The sequence below is a fragment of the Acipenser ruthenus genome, chromosome 24, assembly GCF_902713425.1.
Source record: "Acipenser ruthenus chromosome 24, fAciRut3.2 maternal haplotype, whole genome shotgun sequence".
NCBI lineage: Eukaryota > Metazoa > Chordata > Actinopteri > Acipenseriformes > Acipenseridae > Acipenser > Acipenser ruthenus.
In genome coordinates, this window is record NC_081212.1 from 27895186 (window position 1) to 27918456 (window position 23271).

Genomic DNA, 23271 nt, shown 5'->3' on the forward strand with positions numbered 1-23271 from the left:
TACTAGAAAGCACAGGGAACCATGAATATTCAATATCTTTATAATAAGCTGCTGTGGCATGCTGGGGGTGGGGTGGCTCTTGAGCCAGACAGACAGTAGCTCACTGAGATCCACAATATTACGCAAAGAGGACAATATGTAAATAATGAAATAGATATTGTGAATTGTCAATTTTATTGATACTCCTTAGAGTGCAATGAGGTGCTTTCTAAACTGAAAAAAACATTTTCAGATTGACAGACTCAGTATTGTCAAAGGGGTTGTAGCTTATGAAATAAATACCCATTAGTACACTTCCATTTACTGTGTACTGTAGCTATCAAGTGTGCAGCTTTGAAAGAACCATGTGTTCAAAAAACTGTTTACTTTCACACAGTCTGTTAGACTTGCACTCCTTAGGTCAGTTCACCTTGACAATGTCATTCTCTCCAGCCTCTACAAGACCTTCTTTCCTGGTATTAACCATCCAGTTTCTTCCCCCTAATGACTGACGTGCTGTGAATCCAGTGACATGCTTTGATCCCAAAGCAATGCTGATGACCTAGGAACCTGAAATGAAGGCACGCAAACTGCGATCTTCATTGGAAGTGCACGGCAGGTAAGATTTAAGGAAGTATTTCACTAGCTGTAACCCCCTTTAAGAGTACCCCATCATCCTTTGGTTTCACAGACCCCGATTAGCACTAATCCTGGACTTCCTAATGTCACCTTAAGTATGGTAGTGCATGATTAGTGCTAATCAGGGTCTGTGGAACTAGCCAAATGCATGTGCTGCAAATTAGACAGACGGTGGAGATGTCCTTTTGATTGGGCGGTCAATGGGTGAAGAGCGACACAAGCAGCAGGCTGGACAGGACTTCAAACGGGATTGGACACAGAGGTATACCAGCAGATCTTCCTGTGAAAATAAAACACAACAACATTGCCACACCGGGATCCATTCCCAGAACCCTCCATGGTGCTCAGAAGCAGGAGGGTTAACCCCAAACACTCTTCGGAGACGGTCAAGAAAGAACTCATAAAGGGCAATTCATCAAAACAGACTTGGCAGAATGGAAGTTTGGTGGATACAGCCAGCCAGTCAAATTATCACAAGAGAAATAAACCCAGCTGGTTTCTTTCCTGAAAGCATGCACAATGTTTTCATGGTCCAGATACAGGAGGAGCCAGTGGTTTGAGTATCCTCACCTCGGAAGTCGGCGGGTTTGTCTTCCCAAGAGGTCAACACCATGGACAGGGCAGTCTGCTGGAGGCTGTTGAGGGATTTCAGCTGACTGCTGGTCAGGGCCGCTCCCTGCTCATAGGAGAACATTCGCATGTGGTCCTGGCTGAACACGACCTAGGCAAAAAAAACTGCTCTGAATACTTCTAATAATACTGCACCATATCATCAGTATTCTGATAGTACCCAGCGTGTGTGTAAATGCAGGGACATGCACACCCGCTCTTAACAGGCCTGCTTCTGTTTCTTGACTTACAGAGAATTTCTGCGGTGGAATCATTGAAATCGCCAGTGGTGTGAGTCCTTCAATTTGTTCCTTTGCCAACGAAGACAGAACAATATCCTCAAGACCAGCTTTGGAGACAAAATGAAACAGAGGGACTAGGAATCTTGTTTATAACTGCCAAAACGTCACACATTCCAATTCTGCCTCGCAGTGAAGGCTCAGTTGAGGACGGGCTCGTACCTGCGATGCCTCCGATTTCAATGAAGACTTCAGACCCCCAGCTGCTGACCGGTCCGAAAGCAAGGCTGTGTGTGAGCAGCTTAGCCAGAGCTCCCAGCTGCTCCTCTGTGCAATCCAACCGCAGCAGCCCGACCCAGCGCACTGACTTACTGCAGGGCAAGAGCAGAGGGGGCGATCAGCACACAGGACACAGGGAGCACAAGAGAAAACAGCCTGGTTTTTATGTCTGAATCGAATGCAAATGCAGATTTCTCCACATTAACATTGCATGCACCTAGTTAATTCAACCAAGGAGAATGAGCTGTGGTCATAAACAAATATACTGTGCATGTCCTGATACTGTTGTTTAAGACTTCATGTACAACGGTGTTGGAAAGCAGAGCCCCTCAAAGTCATGATAGAAGCTGTAGACTCCGTATTAGACTGCCTGTCATGTGTGAAGCCTGTTAAACATTGACAGCTGGCTGGACATCACACTGCTGCAATGTGCTCTCCTTTGCAGAGAGCCCTCCCCTGTGCTCTGCACTCACAGTGACCAGCTTTCACAGTCTCCAGTTCAGTCAGGATGCCATTTGTTCTCTAGCCTGGATGAGATCAGTGTTCTAACTGCAGCTCATTACTCTAGCAGCTCACAAACAGCTCATTTGATACAGTCAATGAGGCAAGGGCTGTACATTCCTGATTCTGTGTCGGTAACTGGTGCAGCAGTGCTTTCCAATGTGAACTGCTATTAAAACGCAAGGCGTTTTCCTGTCTAGCCGAAAGCTGTCCCGCAATGTTTTTAGAGCAAGCTGATAACACAGCAGCGGCTGCTCAAGTGTCTGCCTACCTGAATTCCACCGGATTCATGGCTGGAATTTCCGACGCTTTTATTCCACAGATTCCATACCCCAGAGCCACCAGAGTACTGGCATCCAGGTCACTCCCGGTCAGTTTGGTGGAGTTCAGAACAGCAGCATACAGAACTGAGAGCTGAGACAGAGGAACAGTAATGGACACGGAAATCAGTTTCGAAGTCACCAGTTAAAATGCATATATTTGTTTGCTGTGGTTTTATAAGGAGGTTCTGTTGGATCTCACAGTGCTTTCTCTCATGAGCAATGTCACACGGGGGCAGGGGGGCGGGGGGGGGGGGCGGAGGGGGTGTTGGCTCAGCTGGGAATGTTAGTATGCATTGTTACGGGTGCCTGCAGTTCACCTGTCTGCTGGTCCAGGTTTTGATTCTACCCAGAGCCGTGACAGCTGCCAGGTCGTTCAGTTTGAGTTTCTGCAGCTCGTCGCTGGTGAACTGCGTGGCGATCCTCCCCAGCTGTTGGATCACTTTGGGAGTCAGTGCAGAGGCTGGCCCATAGATCTAGAGAGAGAGAAGAGCTGCCGTATCACCTGCAAGCTGAACAACACTTCAACCTGTTACTGCAGGCAACTTGCAGGTCGTTCTGGAGGGCGTTGCAGAGGAAACTCTTTTTACTTGCAATTAAAAATCAAACAAAGGTGAGCAATATCACCTAAAAGGGGAAGACTTTTTATTTCTCTTATTTCATTATGGGTGCTTCTGAAGGTGACTGATACAGTTAAAACATACACAATAACACTTCCTAAAGGGGATGTGATTTTAGCCACACTGCCTGAATTGTTTTGCACAGCAGGGGTTTAACTAGTTCAGACAAAGCCTTCAAACAGAAACCCAGTAAGGAATTGCAAAAACCAGTGTGAATGACTGTCTCACCTGTTTAACTTTTCCCAGCAGCAGGGTGAGCTCTCCAGGCTGGAAGTTGGGGTCTTGTCCGATGGCCTCCAGGCAGTTGCTGAAGTGGTCAGCAGCCATGCTGGTCAGACTGTCCACAGCCCAGGCCGAAGGCAGCGTGGCTCGGACATTGCTGCAGCTTGGAACCAGAGCTGAGGAGGAGCACAGCATTTATCAGTCATGAATCAAGCTCCTTTTTTAATAAAAGTCTTAATTCCCCATTTCGAACATTGAGATCTTACGTATACTTTTGCATTGACTTTTTAAATTGCAAGCATAATCTGTTATGTTATGAGGAACAAAAACAACACTGTCCAGGCAGTGTTGATTTACAAACTCTCCCAAAGACCAGGAATGGGTTAAAACTGACAGCACAGTAAGATGAGTAACTGTATAACTAGTGACGCAGCGCTAGCACAGTATTCTTTACCTCTTCAGATTTCATACATTCCAATCTGCTGCTCTCACCTAATTTCGGAAGCACTCCTATTCCCAGCACTCCCAGGAAATACTGCAGCATGAACTGCTGGTTCGCAAACATTCCATCCACTTCAGCCATGTCCCTGTTCTGGTGACAGATGGTGCCAAACGCACTCTTCTCCCACTGTCTCTGGCTCTGGAACAGCCTCTCCATTCTCTCCACTGTCATGAGACTCTGAAACACAGAGACAGGCACACTGAGGCGCATTCACCTAGCACTATTCAAGTCTTCATTAACCTCTCAGGGTTTGCTACTCATGAAACCTTCCTCAGTGTCTTCTAATGAGAGTATTAACAAACAGGCTTTAACTTTAGCAGCCTTTCAATATAAGGTGTTCTCAGTTTCTATTGGAGCGTATAGTGTAGCTCACGCCTGTAACCAGGAAAAATCATCTCTCTCTTTCTACACTACCTACCTTATTTATTTGCTTCATTGCTGTTGTGGGCAGAAAGAAAATGAATCTATCCACCTGATCAAGTGTCTCTGATGTCCAGTTAGAAACAGGCCTAAAGAAAAAGCACATCAGTTACACTATTGAACAATGTTATTCTTCATATCACAGTTGATAATCCAAGGTTAGCTGTCCAGCACTACCCAGCCCCCACAGTAACTGCATTTTGTAGAACACAGCTTTTCAAATGAGCTCTGCTCAAAGATCCAGTTGCCAAACATTATGACATGGCTTGCATAAGGGAGCATGTATTGCACAAAACAGACGAGGCACGTATAGGTACTTGATGGCATGGTAGCTATGTTATTGTACTAATTCACATGTATAGCTTATACACAGAATTATTTATTTATCTCATACCCAAATGTTGCTTTCTCTTGCAGCATCATGGCTAAGACGTCCTTCTTGTTTTTATAAAAACAGTAGTTCCTGATGCGTTCGATGTTCTCCACAAAAAAAAATCTGGAGATGTTGATAAATATCTCATCCACGACAAACGTTGCCATGACTCCCAGAGAATGGAATTCCTCCCCAGTAAACATTCCGTCGGACATCCCCTGCAAATCAGGAATAAAACCAGTGTGTCCCTACTGCTTAAAAAAAACCAGTGTGTCCCTACTGCTTCATAAAACCAGTGTGTCCCTACTGCTTCATAAAACCAGTGTGTCCCTACTGCTTCATAAAACCAGTGTGTCCCTACTGCTTCATAAAAACCAGTGTGTCCCTACTGCTTCATAAAAACCAGTGTCCCTACTGCTTCATAAAACCAGTGTGTCCCTACTGCTTCATAAAAACCAGTGTGTCCCTACTGCTTCATAAAAACCAGTGTGTCCCTACTGCTTCATAAAAAACAGTGTGTCCCTACTGCTTCATAAAACCAGTGTGTCCCTACTGCTTCATAAAAAACAGTGTGTCCCTACTGCTTCATAAAACCCAGTGTGTCCCTACTGCTTCATATGGTCCTCAGAGAGCTGCATACACAGAAAATAAGAGCAGTTGTGCTGGTCCTTTAGATAATGAAGACAGTAAGGATGCTATAGAAGGCATACCTTTCATAATATAATAATACATGTCAGAGGATAACCATTATACAAGTTTCCCACAGTAAAAGCCCAGTGAAAGCATAAAGCGTAGGTAAGCATTGCAAAGCATAGGTAATTATTGTAGAGACCAGAATATTAAAAAACATGGGAAACCACGGTATGGTAAATGCATAGAATACCCATGGGAAAAGCATGGGAAAAGTGCAAGATTACTGTAAAATAACTGTTCAAAGGGATCTCACGCTACATATTGAGTTGTTCATACCAGCCTCTGAACCACCTTGTCCACCAGAAGACTCTGCTTTATGCTGGGCAGTCTGAGAAAATATTCCGGAGCGTTTACTATGATCCTCCGAAAGGTTTCCATCATGTCCGCAGGGAAGCGCTTTATAATGCTGACCCTACAGACACACAGGAAAACAGAGCAATAATCAGCCTTCAGCCTTCAAGAGAACGCTGCGCTCACTGTTAAACAGATCTGCCTTTAAGAGAACGCTGTGCTCACTGACAAACAGATCAGCCTTCAGCCTTCAAGAGAACGCTGCGCTCACTGACAAACAGATCAGCCTTCAACCTTCAAGAGAACGCTGCGCTCACTGACAAACAGATCAGCCTTCAGCCTTCAAGAGAACGCTGCGCTCACTGACAAACAGATCAGCCTTCAGCCTTCAAGAGAACGCTGCGCTCGCTGACAAACAGATCAGCTTCAAGAGAACGCTGCACTCACTGACAAACAGATCAGCTTCAAGAGAACGCTGCACTCACTGACAAACAGATCAGCCTTCAAGAGAACGCTGTGCTCACTGACAAACAGATCAGCCTTCAAGAGAACGCTGCGCTCACTGACGAACAGATCAGCCTTCAAGAGAACGCTGCGCTCACTGACAAACAGATCAGCCTTCAAGAGAACGCTGTGCTCACTGACAAACAGATCAGCCTTCAAGAGAACGCTGCACTCACTGACAAACAGATCAGCCTTCAAGAGAACGCTGCGCTCACTGACAAACAGATCAGCCTTCAAGAGAACGCTGTGCTCACTGACAAACAGATCAGCCTTCAAGAGAACGCTGCACTCACTGACAAACAGATCAGCCTTCAAGAGAACGCTGCGCTCACTGACAAACAGATCAGCCTTCAAGAGAACGCTGTGCTCACTGACAAACAGATCAGCCTTCAAGAGAACGCTGCGCTCACTGACAAACAGATCAGCCTTCAAGAGAACGCTGCACTCACTGACAAACAGATCAGCCTTCAAGAGAACGCTGCGTTCACTGACAAACAGATCAGCCTTCAAGAGAACGCTGCACTCACTGACAAACAGATTGGGGTGCAGGAGGTTAAACACAATGACAAACACAATGTCAGGGTGCAGGAGGCTGAACACAATGTCGGGGTGCAGGAGGTTAAACACAATGTCGGGGTGCAGGAGGTTAAACACAATGTCAGGGTGCAGGAGGTTAAACACAGTGTCGGGGTGCAGGAGGCTGAACACAATGTCGGGGTGCAGGAGGTTAAACACAATGTCGGGGTGCAGGAGGCTGAACACAGTGTCGGGGTGCAGGAGGTTAAACACAATGTCGGGGTGCAGGAGGCTGAACACAGTGTCGGGGTGCAGGAGGTTAAACACAATGTCGGGGTGCAGGAGGCTGAACACAGTGTCGGGGTGCAGGAGGTTAAACACAATGTCGGGGTGCAGGACACAAAGAAACTCACGGGAGCTCGACAGCGACCTGTGCACCCATTTCTTCCAGCAGTCCAGCGGAGAAGCTGAAGTTGTATGACTCGTTGGTGATGCATTTTTTCTGTAGAAAGAACGACGATGTATTAAAACACAGAGCCCTGGATTCAAAGAATACTGTGTGTTTGGAATGAAAGCAGACTTTAAAATATACCAGATTTTCGGATCTGAAACCAGCACTGAAAATCCTGGAGCGGAATGTCTACTGATATCCATTACTGATACAAACACATTGTAAATACTGTCTTCTTTATGGGCAATACAATAGGGAAGAATTCCAAACAGAGCTTCATACACTAAACTAGAACAATATTCTAAAACCGTGTTATGTTAATGGACATCTTAAAACAGATCACTCCCACTGGCTGATCCAATAAAAAAACAGCATATTAAGAAGTGATATCAGCCCCCCCCCCCCTCTGCTAATCAGCTCTCGATGAACCGCTGGCAGTTCAGTCTCTACTGGATTCCCAGAGGTGAAACACCATTTGTATTTTAGCAGTTCATTAGAAACTGCAGCAGCTGCCCCCAGTGAGATTAGCATACCAGAGAGCTGTGCAGCTGAGCTGGCAAGCCGTGCAGGAAGAGCAGGATCCTGCTGATCACTGAGGACGAGCTGCTCAGAAACCGCCTCTTCAGGGTCTCGCAGTCCACACCTTGAGAGATCATCCCCAGTGACCTGTGCAGTACATCCAGAGGCATGAGGGCATTGCATTCAACAAGCATGAGGAAAGCATGCACTGACTTCAGAGTGACATCATTTCTATCAAGCGGATCTAATCAGAATAGAATGCAAAAGGGCAAAGCCTGACTTCCTGAGCTATTCCCATCGGAAAAAAACCCATGTGATAAAATAAATCACTCATAAGATATTAAAGAAAGTCTGGTCTGGTGGTTAAACATCTAGTATGCTGGTATCAAACTATATGTGATGCTAACAAAACACTGACTATGCTATAACTTTCTGAATAAGGCAGTAAAAACAGCTAAACAAACAAAGAAAGTTCATTTGAAAATGTTCTGTGTTACTGAAGAGTTACTGGATAGGCTATATAATTTTTCTGTTGTACCACAAATCTATTCCACTCCTAAGACAGCCATATCTATCATGACCAGGACCAGCTCCTCCTATCACAGGAAACACATTCATCTGAAATAAACCCCCATAAATAGCCATGGCAGTGGGGGGAGGGGATATGGGATGGACTACAAGCATGGCATGATCTATAACAGTAAACATTACTTACAAGAACCCATCTTCCCTAATATCGCTGAATGCTTTTAGAGATTCCCTGAAAAGAAGTTTTGCCTGTAAAATAAAAAGCACTTTTATTTGACGTTATCTTGCACAAATAATCAATATGCAATGTATGTGTATTTCAGTGAGCAAGCCTTAGAACCAATCATTTTGAGCGGTATTGTGGAAAACACAAACAAAAAGAAATCCATGCGTATTATAGTTACTACCTCTCAGATATCCAGATTTGTTCTTTATAAAGAGGGTCTCATACATACATAAGTACAGTACAGCCAGGTTTCCCACCCAGCTTAGCACAGCTGCTTGCTCAGCTCAGACAGATTAGTCTTCATTACTTGCTACTTAGTGAGTGTGAATGGGAGCCTAATGAAAGAGCCAGAAGCAGCGCTGGGGCCGTTTATAGCACTTACACAGCGCTGCTACCACTGCTGACCTGTGCTGGTCTAAATAATTCAAGATTTCATTACGGGCATGAACAGGCACCTCGAGGGGAGGAGCTACAACCGACTGGCCGGAAAACATCCATCATCAGCTAAATAAGAAGGTGTTTGAGGACAGCGTCTCTGAGGGAGGGAACCTGAGCCGCTTAGCCCAATCCATTGCCATGCATTAGTAACAAACCTGCACAATGAGCTGGCAGCGCTACAGCACCGGAGACTGGAGTCCCTTTATACAGGGCTCACAGTGGTGTACCATGGTAACAGCACAGCAAAGGGTAGTAAAGCACAGAGAAATCATGGGGGAGGTATGGACAAATCGCTAGTAAAGCACTTCCCTGTATAAGCATGGGGAACGCTTGGTAACAACAATATGACTGTACAACATAGCCGTGGTCCATTTTATATGGGTGCTCTACAAATGACAAAGTAATGAAGGAAGGGCAGCTCTAAAATGACAAAGTAATGACAGAAGGGCTGGGCTGCACTCGGTGGCTGACCTGCTGTGTGTTCCAGGCGCGGTGACTGACGGTGCTCAGGTTGGACAGCAAGGGGGTCAGTCGCGACCTCACACTCAGGAGAGGAGTCTCGGGGAGCAGGGGATCAAGAGCACCCAGCCACCCTGTAACCTGATTAGAGCCCTGAAACACAACGGAGGATAGGACATCGCTGACCATTACAAACCACACAGAGAGATCTATGTGCTTTATACTGTGCACTCTGACCTAACAGGGGTCTTTAGAAAGCTCACTGTAACAGCAGCTTAGAAACATGTGATCTGCTACAATATGGATAGATAGATAGATAGATCGACAGACAGACAGACAGACTGACAGGTAGATATATAATCAGACAGACATACAGACAGATTGATATATACAGATTCTATAGATAGACACACAGACACAGAGTTAGCTAGATAGATCAACAGACAGACAGACAGACAGACAGGTTTTAGATAGAGCGTGCAATCAGTAAGCCAGCTCAAGTTCGCTCAATGTGTCCCGAGATTCCGCCCCATGCCCTGCACATCCTGGCAGAGCCTCGTCTCTCATTACTGCCTGGCACCCTGCCACCCAGCCCCAGAGCTGGAAACATTGAAATCCAGTTTCCTATTTCTCACTTCCTTGAGTTTCACGCTGAAATCTTACACTCAACGGGATGTGGAAGGGATTGTAGCTGCATGTTACTAAGAAAGGCATGCAAGTGATGGAATACTATGTGCCATACATGTATAACGCTTGGGTCAGCTTCATTGACGAGCATTCACTGTAGTGTTAATGTTACCACACTCTGAATGCTACGCACATCCCCATTTAGTTTCAGGAACGTGCAAATTCAAATCACTGCAAAGAAGACTTTTGGAATCGTACGCTGTAGACCCACAAATTTCGTTTTTACATTCGTTTCTGTTTAAAGAACAATATTCACCACAGTGCCGGCAGTGCAGTGTATCGCTCTGCATGCTGGGAATCAGAATGCAGTAACAGACATACCCACAGCTTGGTTGTGATGGCAGTGTGCTGAGCAGGACTGAGCCGGCTCCTCTGCAGTGTAATGTTGGGCAGAGCGGTGAGAAGTGTGTCTGTGGGCAGGACTCTCAGTGTCTCTGCCTTCACTCCACTGATCAGAGTGCCCAGGCTTGCCAGCATCTCAGGGAGAACCTGCTGAAAACACATTGCCATCCACACTTTAAAAAAAACTCAAAATATCATTCTTTATGTTATTTTATTTTAGTGATTGACAGGATGGACTTTTAAAAAAAAAAAAAAAAAAAAAAAAGATTTATACTATGCATTTAAATGCAGGTACCTCAATGTCTGACACTGGACCAGTTCACAACACACTCGATTCAAACACTTTCATTGAAACAGGGTTAAAACAACATGATCATTGCGTGGATGTGTCCCAGTGCCATGGTATAAGCAGTGCCCTTATAATCTGTGCTACACGGGATCCTTCAGCACTGCAGTGTTCAGCTTTATCATAAGAACAGTTCTGACAATGGATGTACTTACACCTCTGCTTTGAAACAGCTTGTCTACAAGTTCTCTTGCCTACGAAGAAAAGGACAACACTCATTTTAGACATACTCTGACTTCATCAATTCCGTTTTCCTTCGATTCTAGTTTCCTGTACATTAGAAGCATGAACAGTTCAGTTTCAGTTAGTCATATTTCCGAGGTGACTCTGCTGTACTTAATGAGAAATTCAGGGTTAATGAAACAAAGTGTTGCTGATAAAAGAAATGGGCCAAATTGCACTGAATTGGTTAACACACCCAGAAACAAGCAACATTTCATTTAGAGGCTTGTCGTAGTTAGTATTGGGGTATTAGGTTGAAATTGGTGTCTGTTCCTTTTAGAAATCAAAGTGCTAAAAATAAGAGCAAAAAGCTTTGAGAATCTGTCTCTTATGGTTAAATATTGCATATAGCGTATAGTGTATAGCGTATAGTATATAGTGTATAGTGTATAGTGTACAGTGTACAGTGTACAGTGTACAGTGTATAGTGTATAGCGTATAGCGTATAGCGTATAGCGTATAGCGTATAGTGTATAGTGTACAGTGTGCTCTTTGCCCTTTTCTTTGATCAGCAGCCTGTTTCAGTCCCTATGACCCACCTGTCCTATAAATGACAACCCCTTAAAGTAACAAATGTTCACTTTATTACAACTCAACAAGAAAGAAAAAAAAGCCCTTTGAAGTTGCTGCAGAGTCATTGTATATTGCGTGGTGAGCCCATTTCGATTTCCCCTGTTGAAAGACCTCCCTGTGCTCTTGGTCTGTCTATTAGCCAGCTGTGTGGCTCCCTGCGGCTGTGTCACAGAGCCCTCTCCCCAGGGGCAGGTTACTTTGTCTGTTCAGGTTCGCTCAGGCAGAGCCTCACCTGTGCAGGTGAGAAGTCCACGGAGCTGAGCGCTGGCAGAGCAGCTTGGACTTGTGAAGGGAGGAGCTGATTAATGAAGGGGATGCCCAGGGAAGGCATTATGACAGCGAGGTGGTACAGCTGCTCTGGGCTGAGGGACCCCGGCTCAGCCAGGACTGCTTGCTCCACCAGGAGGCTGGAGACCTGCTCGGGACAGTTACTTTATTTATACAGGCAATATGTCAAGACAGAGCAAACAAAGTACTATAGGCTGAACGGAAATCTATAAGCTACCTTGCAATCAAGTGTACAAAATAACTATAGAAGTGATTCTAAAAGTCATTTACACTAAAACCCTGGAATGTATGCATTTTTTTACTTGATATACTGATCAGGAAACAAAGTAATCATTTGAGTGAGTTGAGACATATTTAAGATCCTAAAGAGCTCTCATTCCATGATTACAGTGTGGTGTCTTTCAAACATTCACTTTTTAAATGCATGTTTTGAAATCATACCATTTCACTAGGAACGACAGATCCCAGTCTAACACAGTCTTGGATGTTTAGCTTGATGGCGTCAAGCGCTGGAGTTTGCATGTAGACCAGCAGGTCGGCAGTATTTGCAAGGCATGTGAGGTTGCCCAGTCTAGAAGGGAAACATTGCAGATGAAATTCAATCCTGTTTGAACGAATTGTGCTTTTGAGGTGGAGAACCACGACTGTAACAGATTGAAACTTCCCAAAGTTACCGCACAGGAACATCCAAAGACACTCACCTTCGGAAGTCAGGGGCTGTTAAGTTGTGGTAAGTCTTCAGAATGCTTTGAGCTATGAAGCGCCTCTGCAGGCCAGTCAGTGTATTATTTAACAGAATGTCAAGTCCGAAGAACATCTGAAACAGACAAGGATACCGCAGCACAGTGCACAGTAAGTGTCTGCACTGAGAAGCTGGAGACAGGGAAGTGCTGCAACACATTGAGTTTAGATAGAGCATGCATTTCTTACCTGAGCAGCACAGGATTGAGTTTAGATAGAGCATGCAGTTGTTACCTGAGCAGCAGAAAGGGTCTTAAACTTCTCAAACGGGAGATATGCCAACAGACTCCCGGCATCTTGTATAGCAGACATTGGCCATTGAGTCACGTTCAAGAACTGTGTTGAGCTTCCAAACCACTTTCCAAACTCTCTCCTCTGGTCCAGGGTGAGCTTGTGAAAGATTTGATTAATAGAAACCAACCTAGAAGCAAGAAGATGAACAGTTACTGGAGTCATTTGAGGCAAAGCTGTTATCATGATGCAAAAAATCCCCAAATAACCCAAAATAAACCCCCAATGAAGGGCACCCTTGACAACGTGCCGCACGTGCAGCACATAGCTGAAGATGAAATGCTTACGCAGCTTTATTGTTCTGTAGACCTGGCAGACTGGAAATCTCCAAAACACTGAAGTAAGGAAGCAGCTGACCGAACTCCAGGAGTATGGTGGAATCAATAGACATGTATTTTTGGAAAAACACAGATGCCATGGTTTGTAAATACCTGTCACTTAGCTGAGAATGAAAAGAAAAAAAAAGATAATTAGATTATTATTATTATTATTATTATTATTATTATTATTATTATTATTATTATTCGAATGAATGGTTTCCAAATGCTCTGTAAGTCCATCTGATCTCATGTCCACCTTCAATGCAGCCCAGTTCCTGTTCAGATATTGTAATATTTGTCTTCCAGCTTTGATTTCTACCGGCATCAGTATTGGTTTGAGATCTTTAATTGGAAGTTGAAAGTACTCCTGTAATTAAAGGGAAAAATAACAATAGTTCATTTTAAAATAGCCAAGGTTTTGTACAGCAGAGCCCAACTTTATATATGTGTGAGCTGCAGTTTTATGGTCTGTTACAAAACAAAGCCTGCTGGTCAATACGTTTTCAAATTTCTGGCTGAAAGTGAATAGCTCGTCAGGTTCTTGGCCTGTGGCAATCACTCCTTCCATTTTTAAAGCACATATTGGTATATTCCTACCTTTATGAGAAAGAAATTTCCATCAGACACTTCTCTTCCAGTCTGCATCAGGTTCATTAAGAGGTTCTGCGTAAGAGGGAGGAAACAGTTCAGTTCATCCCATATGTTTTGTATTTTTGTACAAGACGTGATTGACAAGACCCTGCAGTTGATATCTTATAAAATGTTTCACTACCTGATTTATTTTAATGCGCAGATCGGCTAACGTTAAAAAAGCTGGCAAAAATATGTCAACATTTATTAAAATAATACATTATAAAAACTGACCACCAGGTGGCAATATTCTCTATAATGCGGGAATGGGTAAACAATAACCTCTTAAAGAGGAAGTCTATTAGTAAGATACATCCAGGTCTCCTGCGGGGTCATTTCTCTTGAAAGATGATTGAGTTGGACTGGTCAAAACCGGGAATGTTTCTTAAACAGCATTTATAACAAAGTAGTATAGAAGCGTGGTATTCGGCTTACCCCAAAGCACTGCAGGAGCTCTCTCTTATTTGTAAAACTCTCCTCGTGCTTCAGGTAATCCATGACAGACTGCAGCACACTTAGCCTAATGTTTTCTGTTACTTGTAAGGAAACCAGTTTGCTTTCCTCCAGGGTGACCAGCAGGGCTACGATGTTATTGGCTGCTTTTCTGAGTGCAGAGGAAACCTGCTCAACAAGGACGCTGTTCACACCGAGCCCGACAGACTCCATCCCACACTGGATTAAGTGATGAAGGCTCTTCAGCTGGAAAGAGTCCTGCTGGCACACAGCTGAGTAGTCAATACTGCATGACCAGTTCAACTGTCTTATGATGTCTCTCACAATGCACGCCTGAGGATATGAAGCGTTGTTATAGGTATGGTTTGTGATTTCATTGTAAGAGGAACACAGTGACCTAACCCAGCTGTTGGTAGGATCCTGGCTCATTGTGGACAGCTGAAGTTTATTTTTACAGACAAGCATTACAAAGTTTCCCTGGTCATAGTCCCAGCACACCGCTACGAGGGTTGGGTCTGGAATCTGAACTGCCCACGTTTCATAGCGACAGATTACTTGAGGATTGAAATTCATTGCGTATCCGGATCTGGAATGGTTAGCGCAGAATTGTAAGAGCCAGGTGTTATCTAGGTTTTTTATTAGCTGCAGAAGAAAGGTTTTATTGGTGCACACGGCTCTTGTGAAATTGACCGTGTCAAACTCGCTGCAGACCGCTATGTCTGTCATGTCGACTCCAGCCGGGTCCGTCCACTCACTATAGCGACACACCAGCTCCAACACTTCCTTTGTTTCGTTCGCTGTCTCGCTGCTGTTACCTCTGCAGACGGTCAGAAGCCATTCATTCTGAGGGTCCTGGGTCATTTTCTCAAGCAAGTCCATGTTACAGCACACGTTCTTACTAAAGCTGAGCTGATCCTGATCCCAACAAAGTGCAACAATGGACGGGTCTACCACTGTCTCTGCCCACTGTCCATACTGGCAGAAACTGGCTGAACTGAACACGCTGGAAGAACTTGAGCAAAAATCATTGAGCCAGGAATTCACCTGATTCTTCAACAGCTTGTCAAGCACGGTTGAGTTAGTGCATACTGTGCGTGTAAAATTCTTTGTGTCATATGAAACACAGATGCTAATGATAGACACATCTATAGCTGCAGGGTCTTGCCACTCGCTGTACCTGCACCACTGGTCTACGTTGTCCACAATAGCAATGTCAATGGGCTCCTCAGCTGGCGTGCAGTTGGCCACTATCCAGTTGTTCTCTGGATTTGACATAATTTGGAGGAATAATCCAAGGTCTTCACAGAGGAGTTTTTCAAACTGTGCCCTATCGTTATTCCAGCAAAAAGCCACCAGCGTGACGTCTATCTGGTCACTTACCCACGAGGAGTAGGTGCACCAGTTGTAAACACTTACAATGGTAAATGCATCAGAGAAGTTTGAGCAATAGGCAAACAGCCAGTCATTGTCCTTGATCAGGATGTCCAACAGCTTCCCGTTGTAGCAAACAGCCAGTACGAAACTCTCCTGGTCGTTCTCGCTGCACAGAGCTACAGATGCTGGGTCTACCGAGTCTGAATTTGTCCAGATGTCATACAGACACACAAGGTCACTGAGACTCAGCTGCGACTCTGAGACGGACCTGGTCACTTTTGAGCGAGGCTCACAGGGGCTGGCATATGACTCCAGCTGGGTTTGGAAGAAAGAAGACACTTGGTTAGCTCTGGCACAGCCGTTGCTTGCCACCCGCGAGACTTGACTGGCTGTTAAGCTGTCCATGGCGCTGCACACTGAGCGCAGCACTGTCGAGTTGAGTCTGTTTTGGGGGAGTTTGGTGCAAAGGGTCTCATTGAAAGCTGTGAAATTGTACTGGTCACATCCCTCAAACACTGTGGAGGTATCAGGCATCAAGGATCTTGAGAAATGAACGTTCCTACATTCAGGGGTTGGGTAAATGCACAGCGGTGAACTCAAATACATGTCCAGTATTGTTTCATCAAAGCTCCAGCTCATATTGTGGCTCATTCCCCTGAGTAACAAAGACAGCATGAATGGGATTTCTGTGCATTATTCTGTAGCATGCAATACTGAAGGCACAACTGGAGACATGCTCATGCACACATCTTATCAGCAGGGATTATAAAAGAGGCACAACCCTGTTACCAATTGCCTTGCTCACGTGTACTAAATCAGATTCAAGCTACTGATCTGAGGAATCGCTTTCACTATCCTCTGTATATCCTGCATGAAAACTAGCTAAAACACACAAAGTAATTCACCAGCCAAAGCAAAAACACAACATGAAGACTACTCTTTACACAAAAATAATTTGTGATAGAGCAAAGTGAAATGCCATAGTTGTGATGTGATGAACATGTGCTTGATGAAACAGGCCACTTATAAAGGAGTAATATTACTCTGTGTGTGTGTGTGTGTGTGTGTGTGTGTGTGTGTGTGTGTGTGTGTGTGTGTGTGTGTGTGTGCGTGCGTGTGCGTGTGCGTGTGTGCGTGTGTGCAAACTTGAACAATTATGTCGTAGGTGCGTGAATTGAAATATAAATAAGAAAAAGAAAAAGAAAAAAAAAATCTTACCAAAGAATGAGCTGTTTTAAATCGCCTGCATTTGAAAATAGTGTAGGAAACAAAATAAATAAATACAAGTAATTATGAACAATCACTAACGAATTGAATAAAGAATGTAAACAAATCAAATTAAACATTATAAACATGATTTATATTACCTTGTGAACACTGCTCATTTTGATCCAGACTTGGAACACCAACCAGAATCTGCAATTCACGCATGATAAAATCTGCAGGCGTGAGAATTAGCGTTATGATCTTATCGCCAATATATCTATCGAACGCTGGGAAAACTACTCTGAGGAACACCTGCCACGCAACCTGCAGCCTTTGAGCTAACACCTGGGGCAGCAGATCCAGGAAGGACGCCACCTGGACCTGGAGATCCACAATTCGAGCCGTCACCGCCTGTGAACTCGTTCGCACAGAAGGCGAGAGGGACGCTCCAAGACTTGTGACTGCAGATCTTCCAAAGCTGTTAATATTAGCCGATGTAGTGCTGCAGGCTTGTCTTTTCAATGCGTCCAACATGTCTCGCAGGCTACCCCCAATCTGACCGGAAAAACGCCTCACAAAACTAGAAATAATGCCGCAGTCTTTCTTATCCTGCAGAATGCACAGGAGAGCCCCGGGCAGCCGATCCCAGGAATCCTGTGTAATAAACGGCGTGTAAATTGCAAACGTGTTTTTTAGAAAGTCGTAGTGCGTTTCCAGTTCGGTTCCCTGAATGATCGTTGCCACGATGGCTTTGAGTAGCTCTGCTGTGGTCTGTGTTGGGTTGGTTGGGTTCAGAAACATTCGACTCTTGACGGAGTCGCTGGTGATGTTGGATCTGGATGCGGGATTCGATGGGTTAAATTTCTCCAGGAGCGTTTTGAGTTTTTCTTCGAATTCGGTTTCATTCTCCTCCACAGCAGACTGAGAGTTGTGTTTTCTTGTAATAATATTCGCAGAGCGCGTCCTTCTCGAATCACTAACATGGTTTGAATTACTGCAAAATGAACCTAAAACGAGGACAAAGAAAACACATAGTTGATTTACACAAATGACATACAGAAATATGTTACAATGTTGAAAGTCTAAATCTGATTTATCATTGTCAAGCAATAATTTGCTATATAATTGTATCTGACAGTACAGCCCAACACAGTCTGCAGATACTAGGCTCGTCATTGCAAAATACTAGACTACAGTTTATTGCAGTAATCCGAAAATAGAGTATAATTTTTTGCAGTATATTGTATTTTTTTTTTTACTTATGTTTGTTATTGTTTGAATTAGACTCAATTTTTTTGTGTGTATGGACTCGTAATATTAGTGTACAGTAGGCATACATTTGAGCAGGGTTTAGTGTAATGAATAATGATAACAAATGATATTACTGTTGGAACACGTATGTAGTTCTATGCATGTGTTCTTCGGATACATACATATTTTGGACACATATTATTATTCATATTTTTTTTTGTGAAAAATATCGTCTTTTAAAATTGCCGACAAGAATATCAGTTCTTCTGAACCTTACCTGAAAGAATGCATAAGCAGAAGAGGATGAAACCCGTTCTCCCCATCCTAATGCAGCACTAACCTCCAGTGAATCACCGGCAAAGCAGAACACAAATTCTATGATAAACCTAATGTGCGCCTTTCATGTATAAAATAACAATGTTGAAAAGTATGTTTTAGTTAAAAATTCAACAGAAACAAAACTAAACTAGGTATGCGTTATAATATTCTTCCAACTGGACAGTATAAAAAAAATACTGGATTTTATCATCATTATTCTTAAAACAGTGATCGCCTCACTTCTGCTTTTACGCGAAAGGTATTTGCCTCAGAAGTTTCCAAAGGTCAGCCCTTTTTAAGATCTCGTTTAGCTTGTGTAAAACATGCTTATGTTCTGGAAAAATGTTGTGGACACCCTATACACAAGAGCTTGGCTGGGAGCCGCGATGCACACACCCTCCCCGTCGCGCATCGATTAGCGGATTGGGCGCTTTGTGCGCTCTCGTCTCCAGTAGCGGTATATCTCGTGTAACATTATCCTCAGGTAATTAAAACACAGCATTAAAAAATAGGTGCCGAAAGGCTCTGTAAAATACACAGGACGAGTTAGCTGATAAACACGGAGCGCTTTAAATAATGAATCTGTAATACACACCTGCCCTTTATAACGGAGAGTCGCAACTTACACCTGAGTTTCTGGAAACGGCGCTAAAGGACTGCTCCGTGCCAAGAGTGGAATTATTCGTTAGTTTTGTATTCTATTCACACACACACACACACACACACACACATATAGGGCTTATAAGAAATAAGAACATAACTCAGATGTTTGCTTCCGTTTTTCGTTATAACAATAACAGGAAATAATTTTGAAGACTGGTTGCTGAAACCGTTGTCTAATAGTGTAAATTTAAAGATGTTTACAATACCCAAACGCTGTTTTCTCTGTAGGCACCAAGTACTGGGGGACTACACCTTTTAATAGGTGTAAAATCAATAAATGAACTCTACACTTCAGAATCCAGCCTCATGCACATTTTGTCAGTACAGAATAAGTAGAAAACTTTTTGGAAATGTCACAATCTATGCATTTTCCACGAAGTTCCCTTCTTTTCCTTGATGTATAAGTGCAAAGTCTAAAAACGTCTGTGAGTTGAGCAAATCTTGTGTACTTTTGTTGAAGATGTTTATTTAATTTGAGATGTTATAATGTTAGTAAAAAAATAAATAAACAAACACCACACACACACACACACACACACACACACACACACTTTGCATGCATTTACCACGCAGTACATGTCAAGTACGTGAAATACAGTTCTGCTTATTTTTATTTTAGAATTTCCACGACGCCCATTTGAGGAATCGCTCGGGACAGAGAATGCGCTTTTCCAATACGGTGTGCATTGTGAGACTATACAGTACAGCCATACACACGTGTCAATGCACCGCAGAGTACAGCTCTGGCTGTCAAATATTGAAACATGTTTAATTGTGTTCTGAAGCTCGCATGCCTATTTCGCGAAGATGACTTCTTACACTTAACACGCATGCGTTGCAATTATGAAACGTTGTCAATGGAAAACCCCGTGTAAAATGTCTGATAAAGTAGCCTTCAGCACAAACTGTGTTATTCGTGTTCTCGTTCATTTCATGCTAGTGTGGTGTTTTTAAATCTAAAACAGAAACACGGAACTAGAGTTACATCTTTCATTGGGTTTACTTGTTGCAGCTTGCAATGAAAAACGTGTACAGTCTACACAGAAGTAGCGTGCCAGATTTACTAAGGACAGCGGCACTAAACTTTGCACTGGATCTGGTGCCCCTGCTCTAGACAGACCTGGACCAGTAGAAATTAAAGTAATATATATATATATATATATATATATATATATATATATATATATATATATATATATATATATATTGGACTCTATAGTTCCTACAATCTGCTTGTCAGCGGTTGGAAATGTTAACAGAGGGTTTAACTAAATAATTCACTAATCTGACATTAGTGGTTAACAGATGTTTGTTTACCTCCCTCACCTATATTTTTTTTCATGGAAAAAAAAGTCACACATTTAAAGAGTTGCCCTGGCAGTGTGCACGTCACCTCCTGTCCTGCTGAACACGTTAATACCACTGGCAGCCGTATCGGGTCACTTGTATCATTTTCCGACAGTCACGCGATATCGAATTAAAATGTTTTTGTACTCTGATCTGCTTCTCTGTTGTACTAAACAGCAATCAATTCGTATACAGCGTAATTTAAAAAAATATGCTAAAGGTACAGTGTGAACGAAAGGGGCAGACAATACATCCAAAAACATGACCAAGCATTATTCCAGAACGTCTTACACTTGCATCTAGTCTCAGGTCCTTGCATTAAAAGATAAGGTAGCTTTGTACCAAAAAAATAAATAAAGGGGGGGGGGGGGGGGGGGGGGGCGACAGCAGCTATAAATTGTCTAAAGAATTTATCAGTGAATATCAAAAATATACAAAAAAATATGCTAAGTTTTTGATTTTACAAGTCAGTTTGGCTACAATAAAACAAGTAGGGTGTCATGACTGTCCACTATCCAAGTTTAGTTGTTTGGGGGTGGAGGAGATGATCCAAAAGATCAGTCCAATACCACCAATCCACTTGAAGAGAAGCAACACTATTACATTAAAAGCTCCGACCAACCCAAACAAATAGAACATGTACAAGCTTGCTTGACTTTGTAGTTCAATTTCTGTCCGTTTCTCAGAACTTTTTATAACCAAATCTCTTCCAGATAATTTTCTGCTCTAGGAATGACAACCGTGTTCCTGCAATTAGATACATTTGGGGTAACACTGATCTCGTGATATTTATTTATTAAAACAAGTTTCATTCATTTGAACAGTGCGTTTGGTACAAAGGGTTAGAGAACGGTAAAATGGCCTTAGTCTCCCAGGCCAGCCCTAACCCCTAGAGATATTCAATGCAGTGTACAATATCCACCGACCAGATACATTTTGTAATCTTTCTACTTGGAAGAGACATAATTATGGGAGACAGAAGTGCCTGGGACAGAATTCGGTAGCAGTTACCCCCCTCATCCCCCCTCAAATATATATATATATATATATATATATATATATATATATATATATATATATATTACAGAAAGAAGGAAATATGGGTTACAAAGTTGTATAGCAATTTAAAAAGGTCATGTTATGTACATTTTACAATTCACAGAATACTGACAAGTAGCGGGGTTCTGAAAAATACAGCATTATACATCCCCACGTTGCACAACTGTTTAAATAACATACCTGTCATTTTTCTTTTCATTAACATCCTGACAACTTTATTCTAAAACTTTAAAGTGTTTCAAAGCTCTTTTCAAAATGGCTGCTCTAGTGCACTGGGGTTTGAGATCTGCCCTCTATCTAAATCACTGCTGGATGAGCGATTAAAAAAAAAAAAAAAAAAATCAAGTAAATAAACAAGTACTATGGCTTTTCTGTTCCATACCACATGATGGCTCGTTACTGCCGTTACCCGTTTAAAAATGTGGGCAATAATCCTTATACTATCAGTGCACTAGAACCATTTAACAGATCTCTTTGAAAAAAGTTGTGTAAACAGTTATCAGGATGTTAATGAAAAGAACAAATGACAGGTATGTTATTTAAACAGTTGTAGCAACACATGGGGACGTGGAACACTATTTCAGAACCCCGCTACTTACTCTAAGATGCTTTGAATGGCCCAATACATCTTTCACATTTTTTATTTTAAAGATAGAGAACTTTAGTAATTCTTGCAAGCAAAAAACCCTATTTTAAAAAGGAAAAATCTGAATTCTGAAATGCAATTGCTGTCTTTCTGCAGAAGGAATTCCCCACAAAAAACAGGCTCATTTCTACATGCTAGAATTTTAAACAGTTCAGTGACACAATGTGCTACCTACACAGATTATTTATACAACACTCAACCTGATGAAAAGTAAAAACCTTCATTAATACACTGAAAAAAAAGACAAGTCATACCTCAATTAAAAATACAAAAAATGAAACATTTTCTTCTAAAGGTTTCCCTTATTTTAAAATGATTTTTAAAGTGAAGCTGCATGTATTTTGTACAAGAAATCTGGTAATACACATAACATTAACTGGTGTACATATTAACTTCTCAATCTTTGCCATAAAAATCTTAGTTCTTTAACAAATCATACAAAAGAAAGCTCTTTAGAAAAGTTCTGTTTCATCTATATTCACTCCGGGAGGGAGGGGTGTACAATACAAATACAAACCTAACAGTCCAGGTCTGTAGCACATTAACAGTCAACAGAAGCAATGTGCAAACGACCTTTTAAAAGCTTCATCAGGGACGCATTGTTTTTAAATATATTCCTGGAACTGTTTGGAAAAATTGAACACAAGAACTGTTCTAGGGATAGCATTTTTCCAAAACAAATTAGGTAGACATTACACAGTGAAATAAACAAATCCCTGCCCCCAACCTCCCCCCCCCCCCCCGGGCTCCATGTTTCCACTGCATCCGGACCAAGGCTCTAAAGAGGTTTAAAACCACAGTGATAACACTCGCTGCACTGGTGTGAACTGGGAAGCCAGCTCCTTCGCTTTTACTTTAGAGCAGCTTCTTACGGGTTTCAAAAACAGGCTGGCCAGCAGTGACAAAACCTGCACTACATTTTTGGCAATATATATTTTTGTTAATAGTTTATTTAGTGTCTCAAAACTTAAATACTCTTCTCTTGATCACTGCACTGATTTTCTAATGACCAATGGGTGTCACAATCTACATTACAGTGAATTCTTGTGTTCTATAAAAATAAAAGTTCCAATTGCATTTCTGGTATGGATGACAGAATAGACACCAGGTTTCAGACCCTCATCTAGTTTCACTGCAAATGAGGTTGTGTGGAGGATAAATGGCAGCTTTTGCATGCATTACATTG

At 42.7% G+C, this 23271-nt stretch overlaps 1 protein-coding gene across 1 annotated transcript; it reads right to left on the reverse strand.

Annotated features, from left to right (window-relative positions):
- Window positions 1–18: 18 nt before the first annotated feature.
- Window positions 19–18375, reverse strand: LOC117429718 (stereocilin-like). Its single transcript, XM_058999195.1, has 27 exons — window positions 18330–18375; window positions 16963–17808; window positions 16814–16838; window positions 14204–16250; window positions 13736–13801; window positions 13395–13505; window positions 13106–13260; window positions 12762–12948; window positions 12488–12603; window positions 12228–12357; window positions 11731–11913; window positions 10337–10504; window positions 9341–9481; window positions 8393–8454; window positions 7692–7824; window positions 7121–7209; window positions 5673–5808; window positions 4725–4921; window positions 4329–4419; window positions 3901–4087; window positions 3415–3584; window positions 2887–3042; window positions 2518–2660; window positions 1689–1837; window positions 1479–1576; window positions 1189–1339; window positions 19–898 (listed from the first exon to the last, which is right to left on the reverse strand). Exons 1-27 carry the CDS (start codon window positions 18373–18375, stop codon window positions 816–818), a joined length of 6066 nt encoding a protein of 2021 aa, XP_058855178.1. The 3' UTR covers window positions 19–815.
- Between the last annotated feature and the right edge of the window lie 4896 nt (window positions 18376–23271).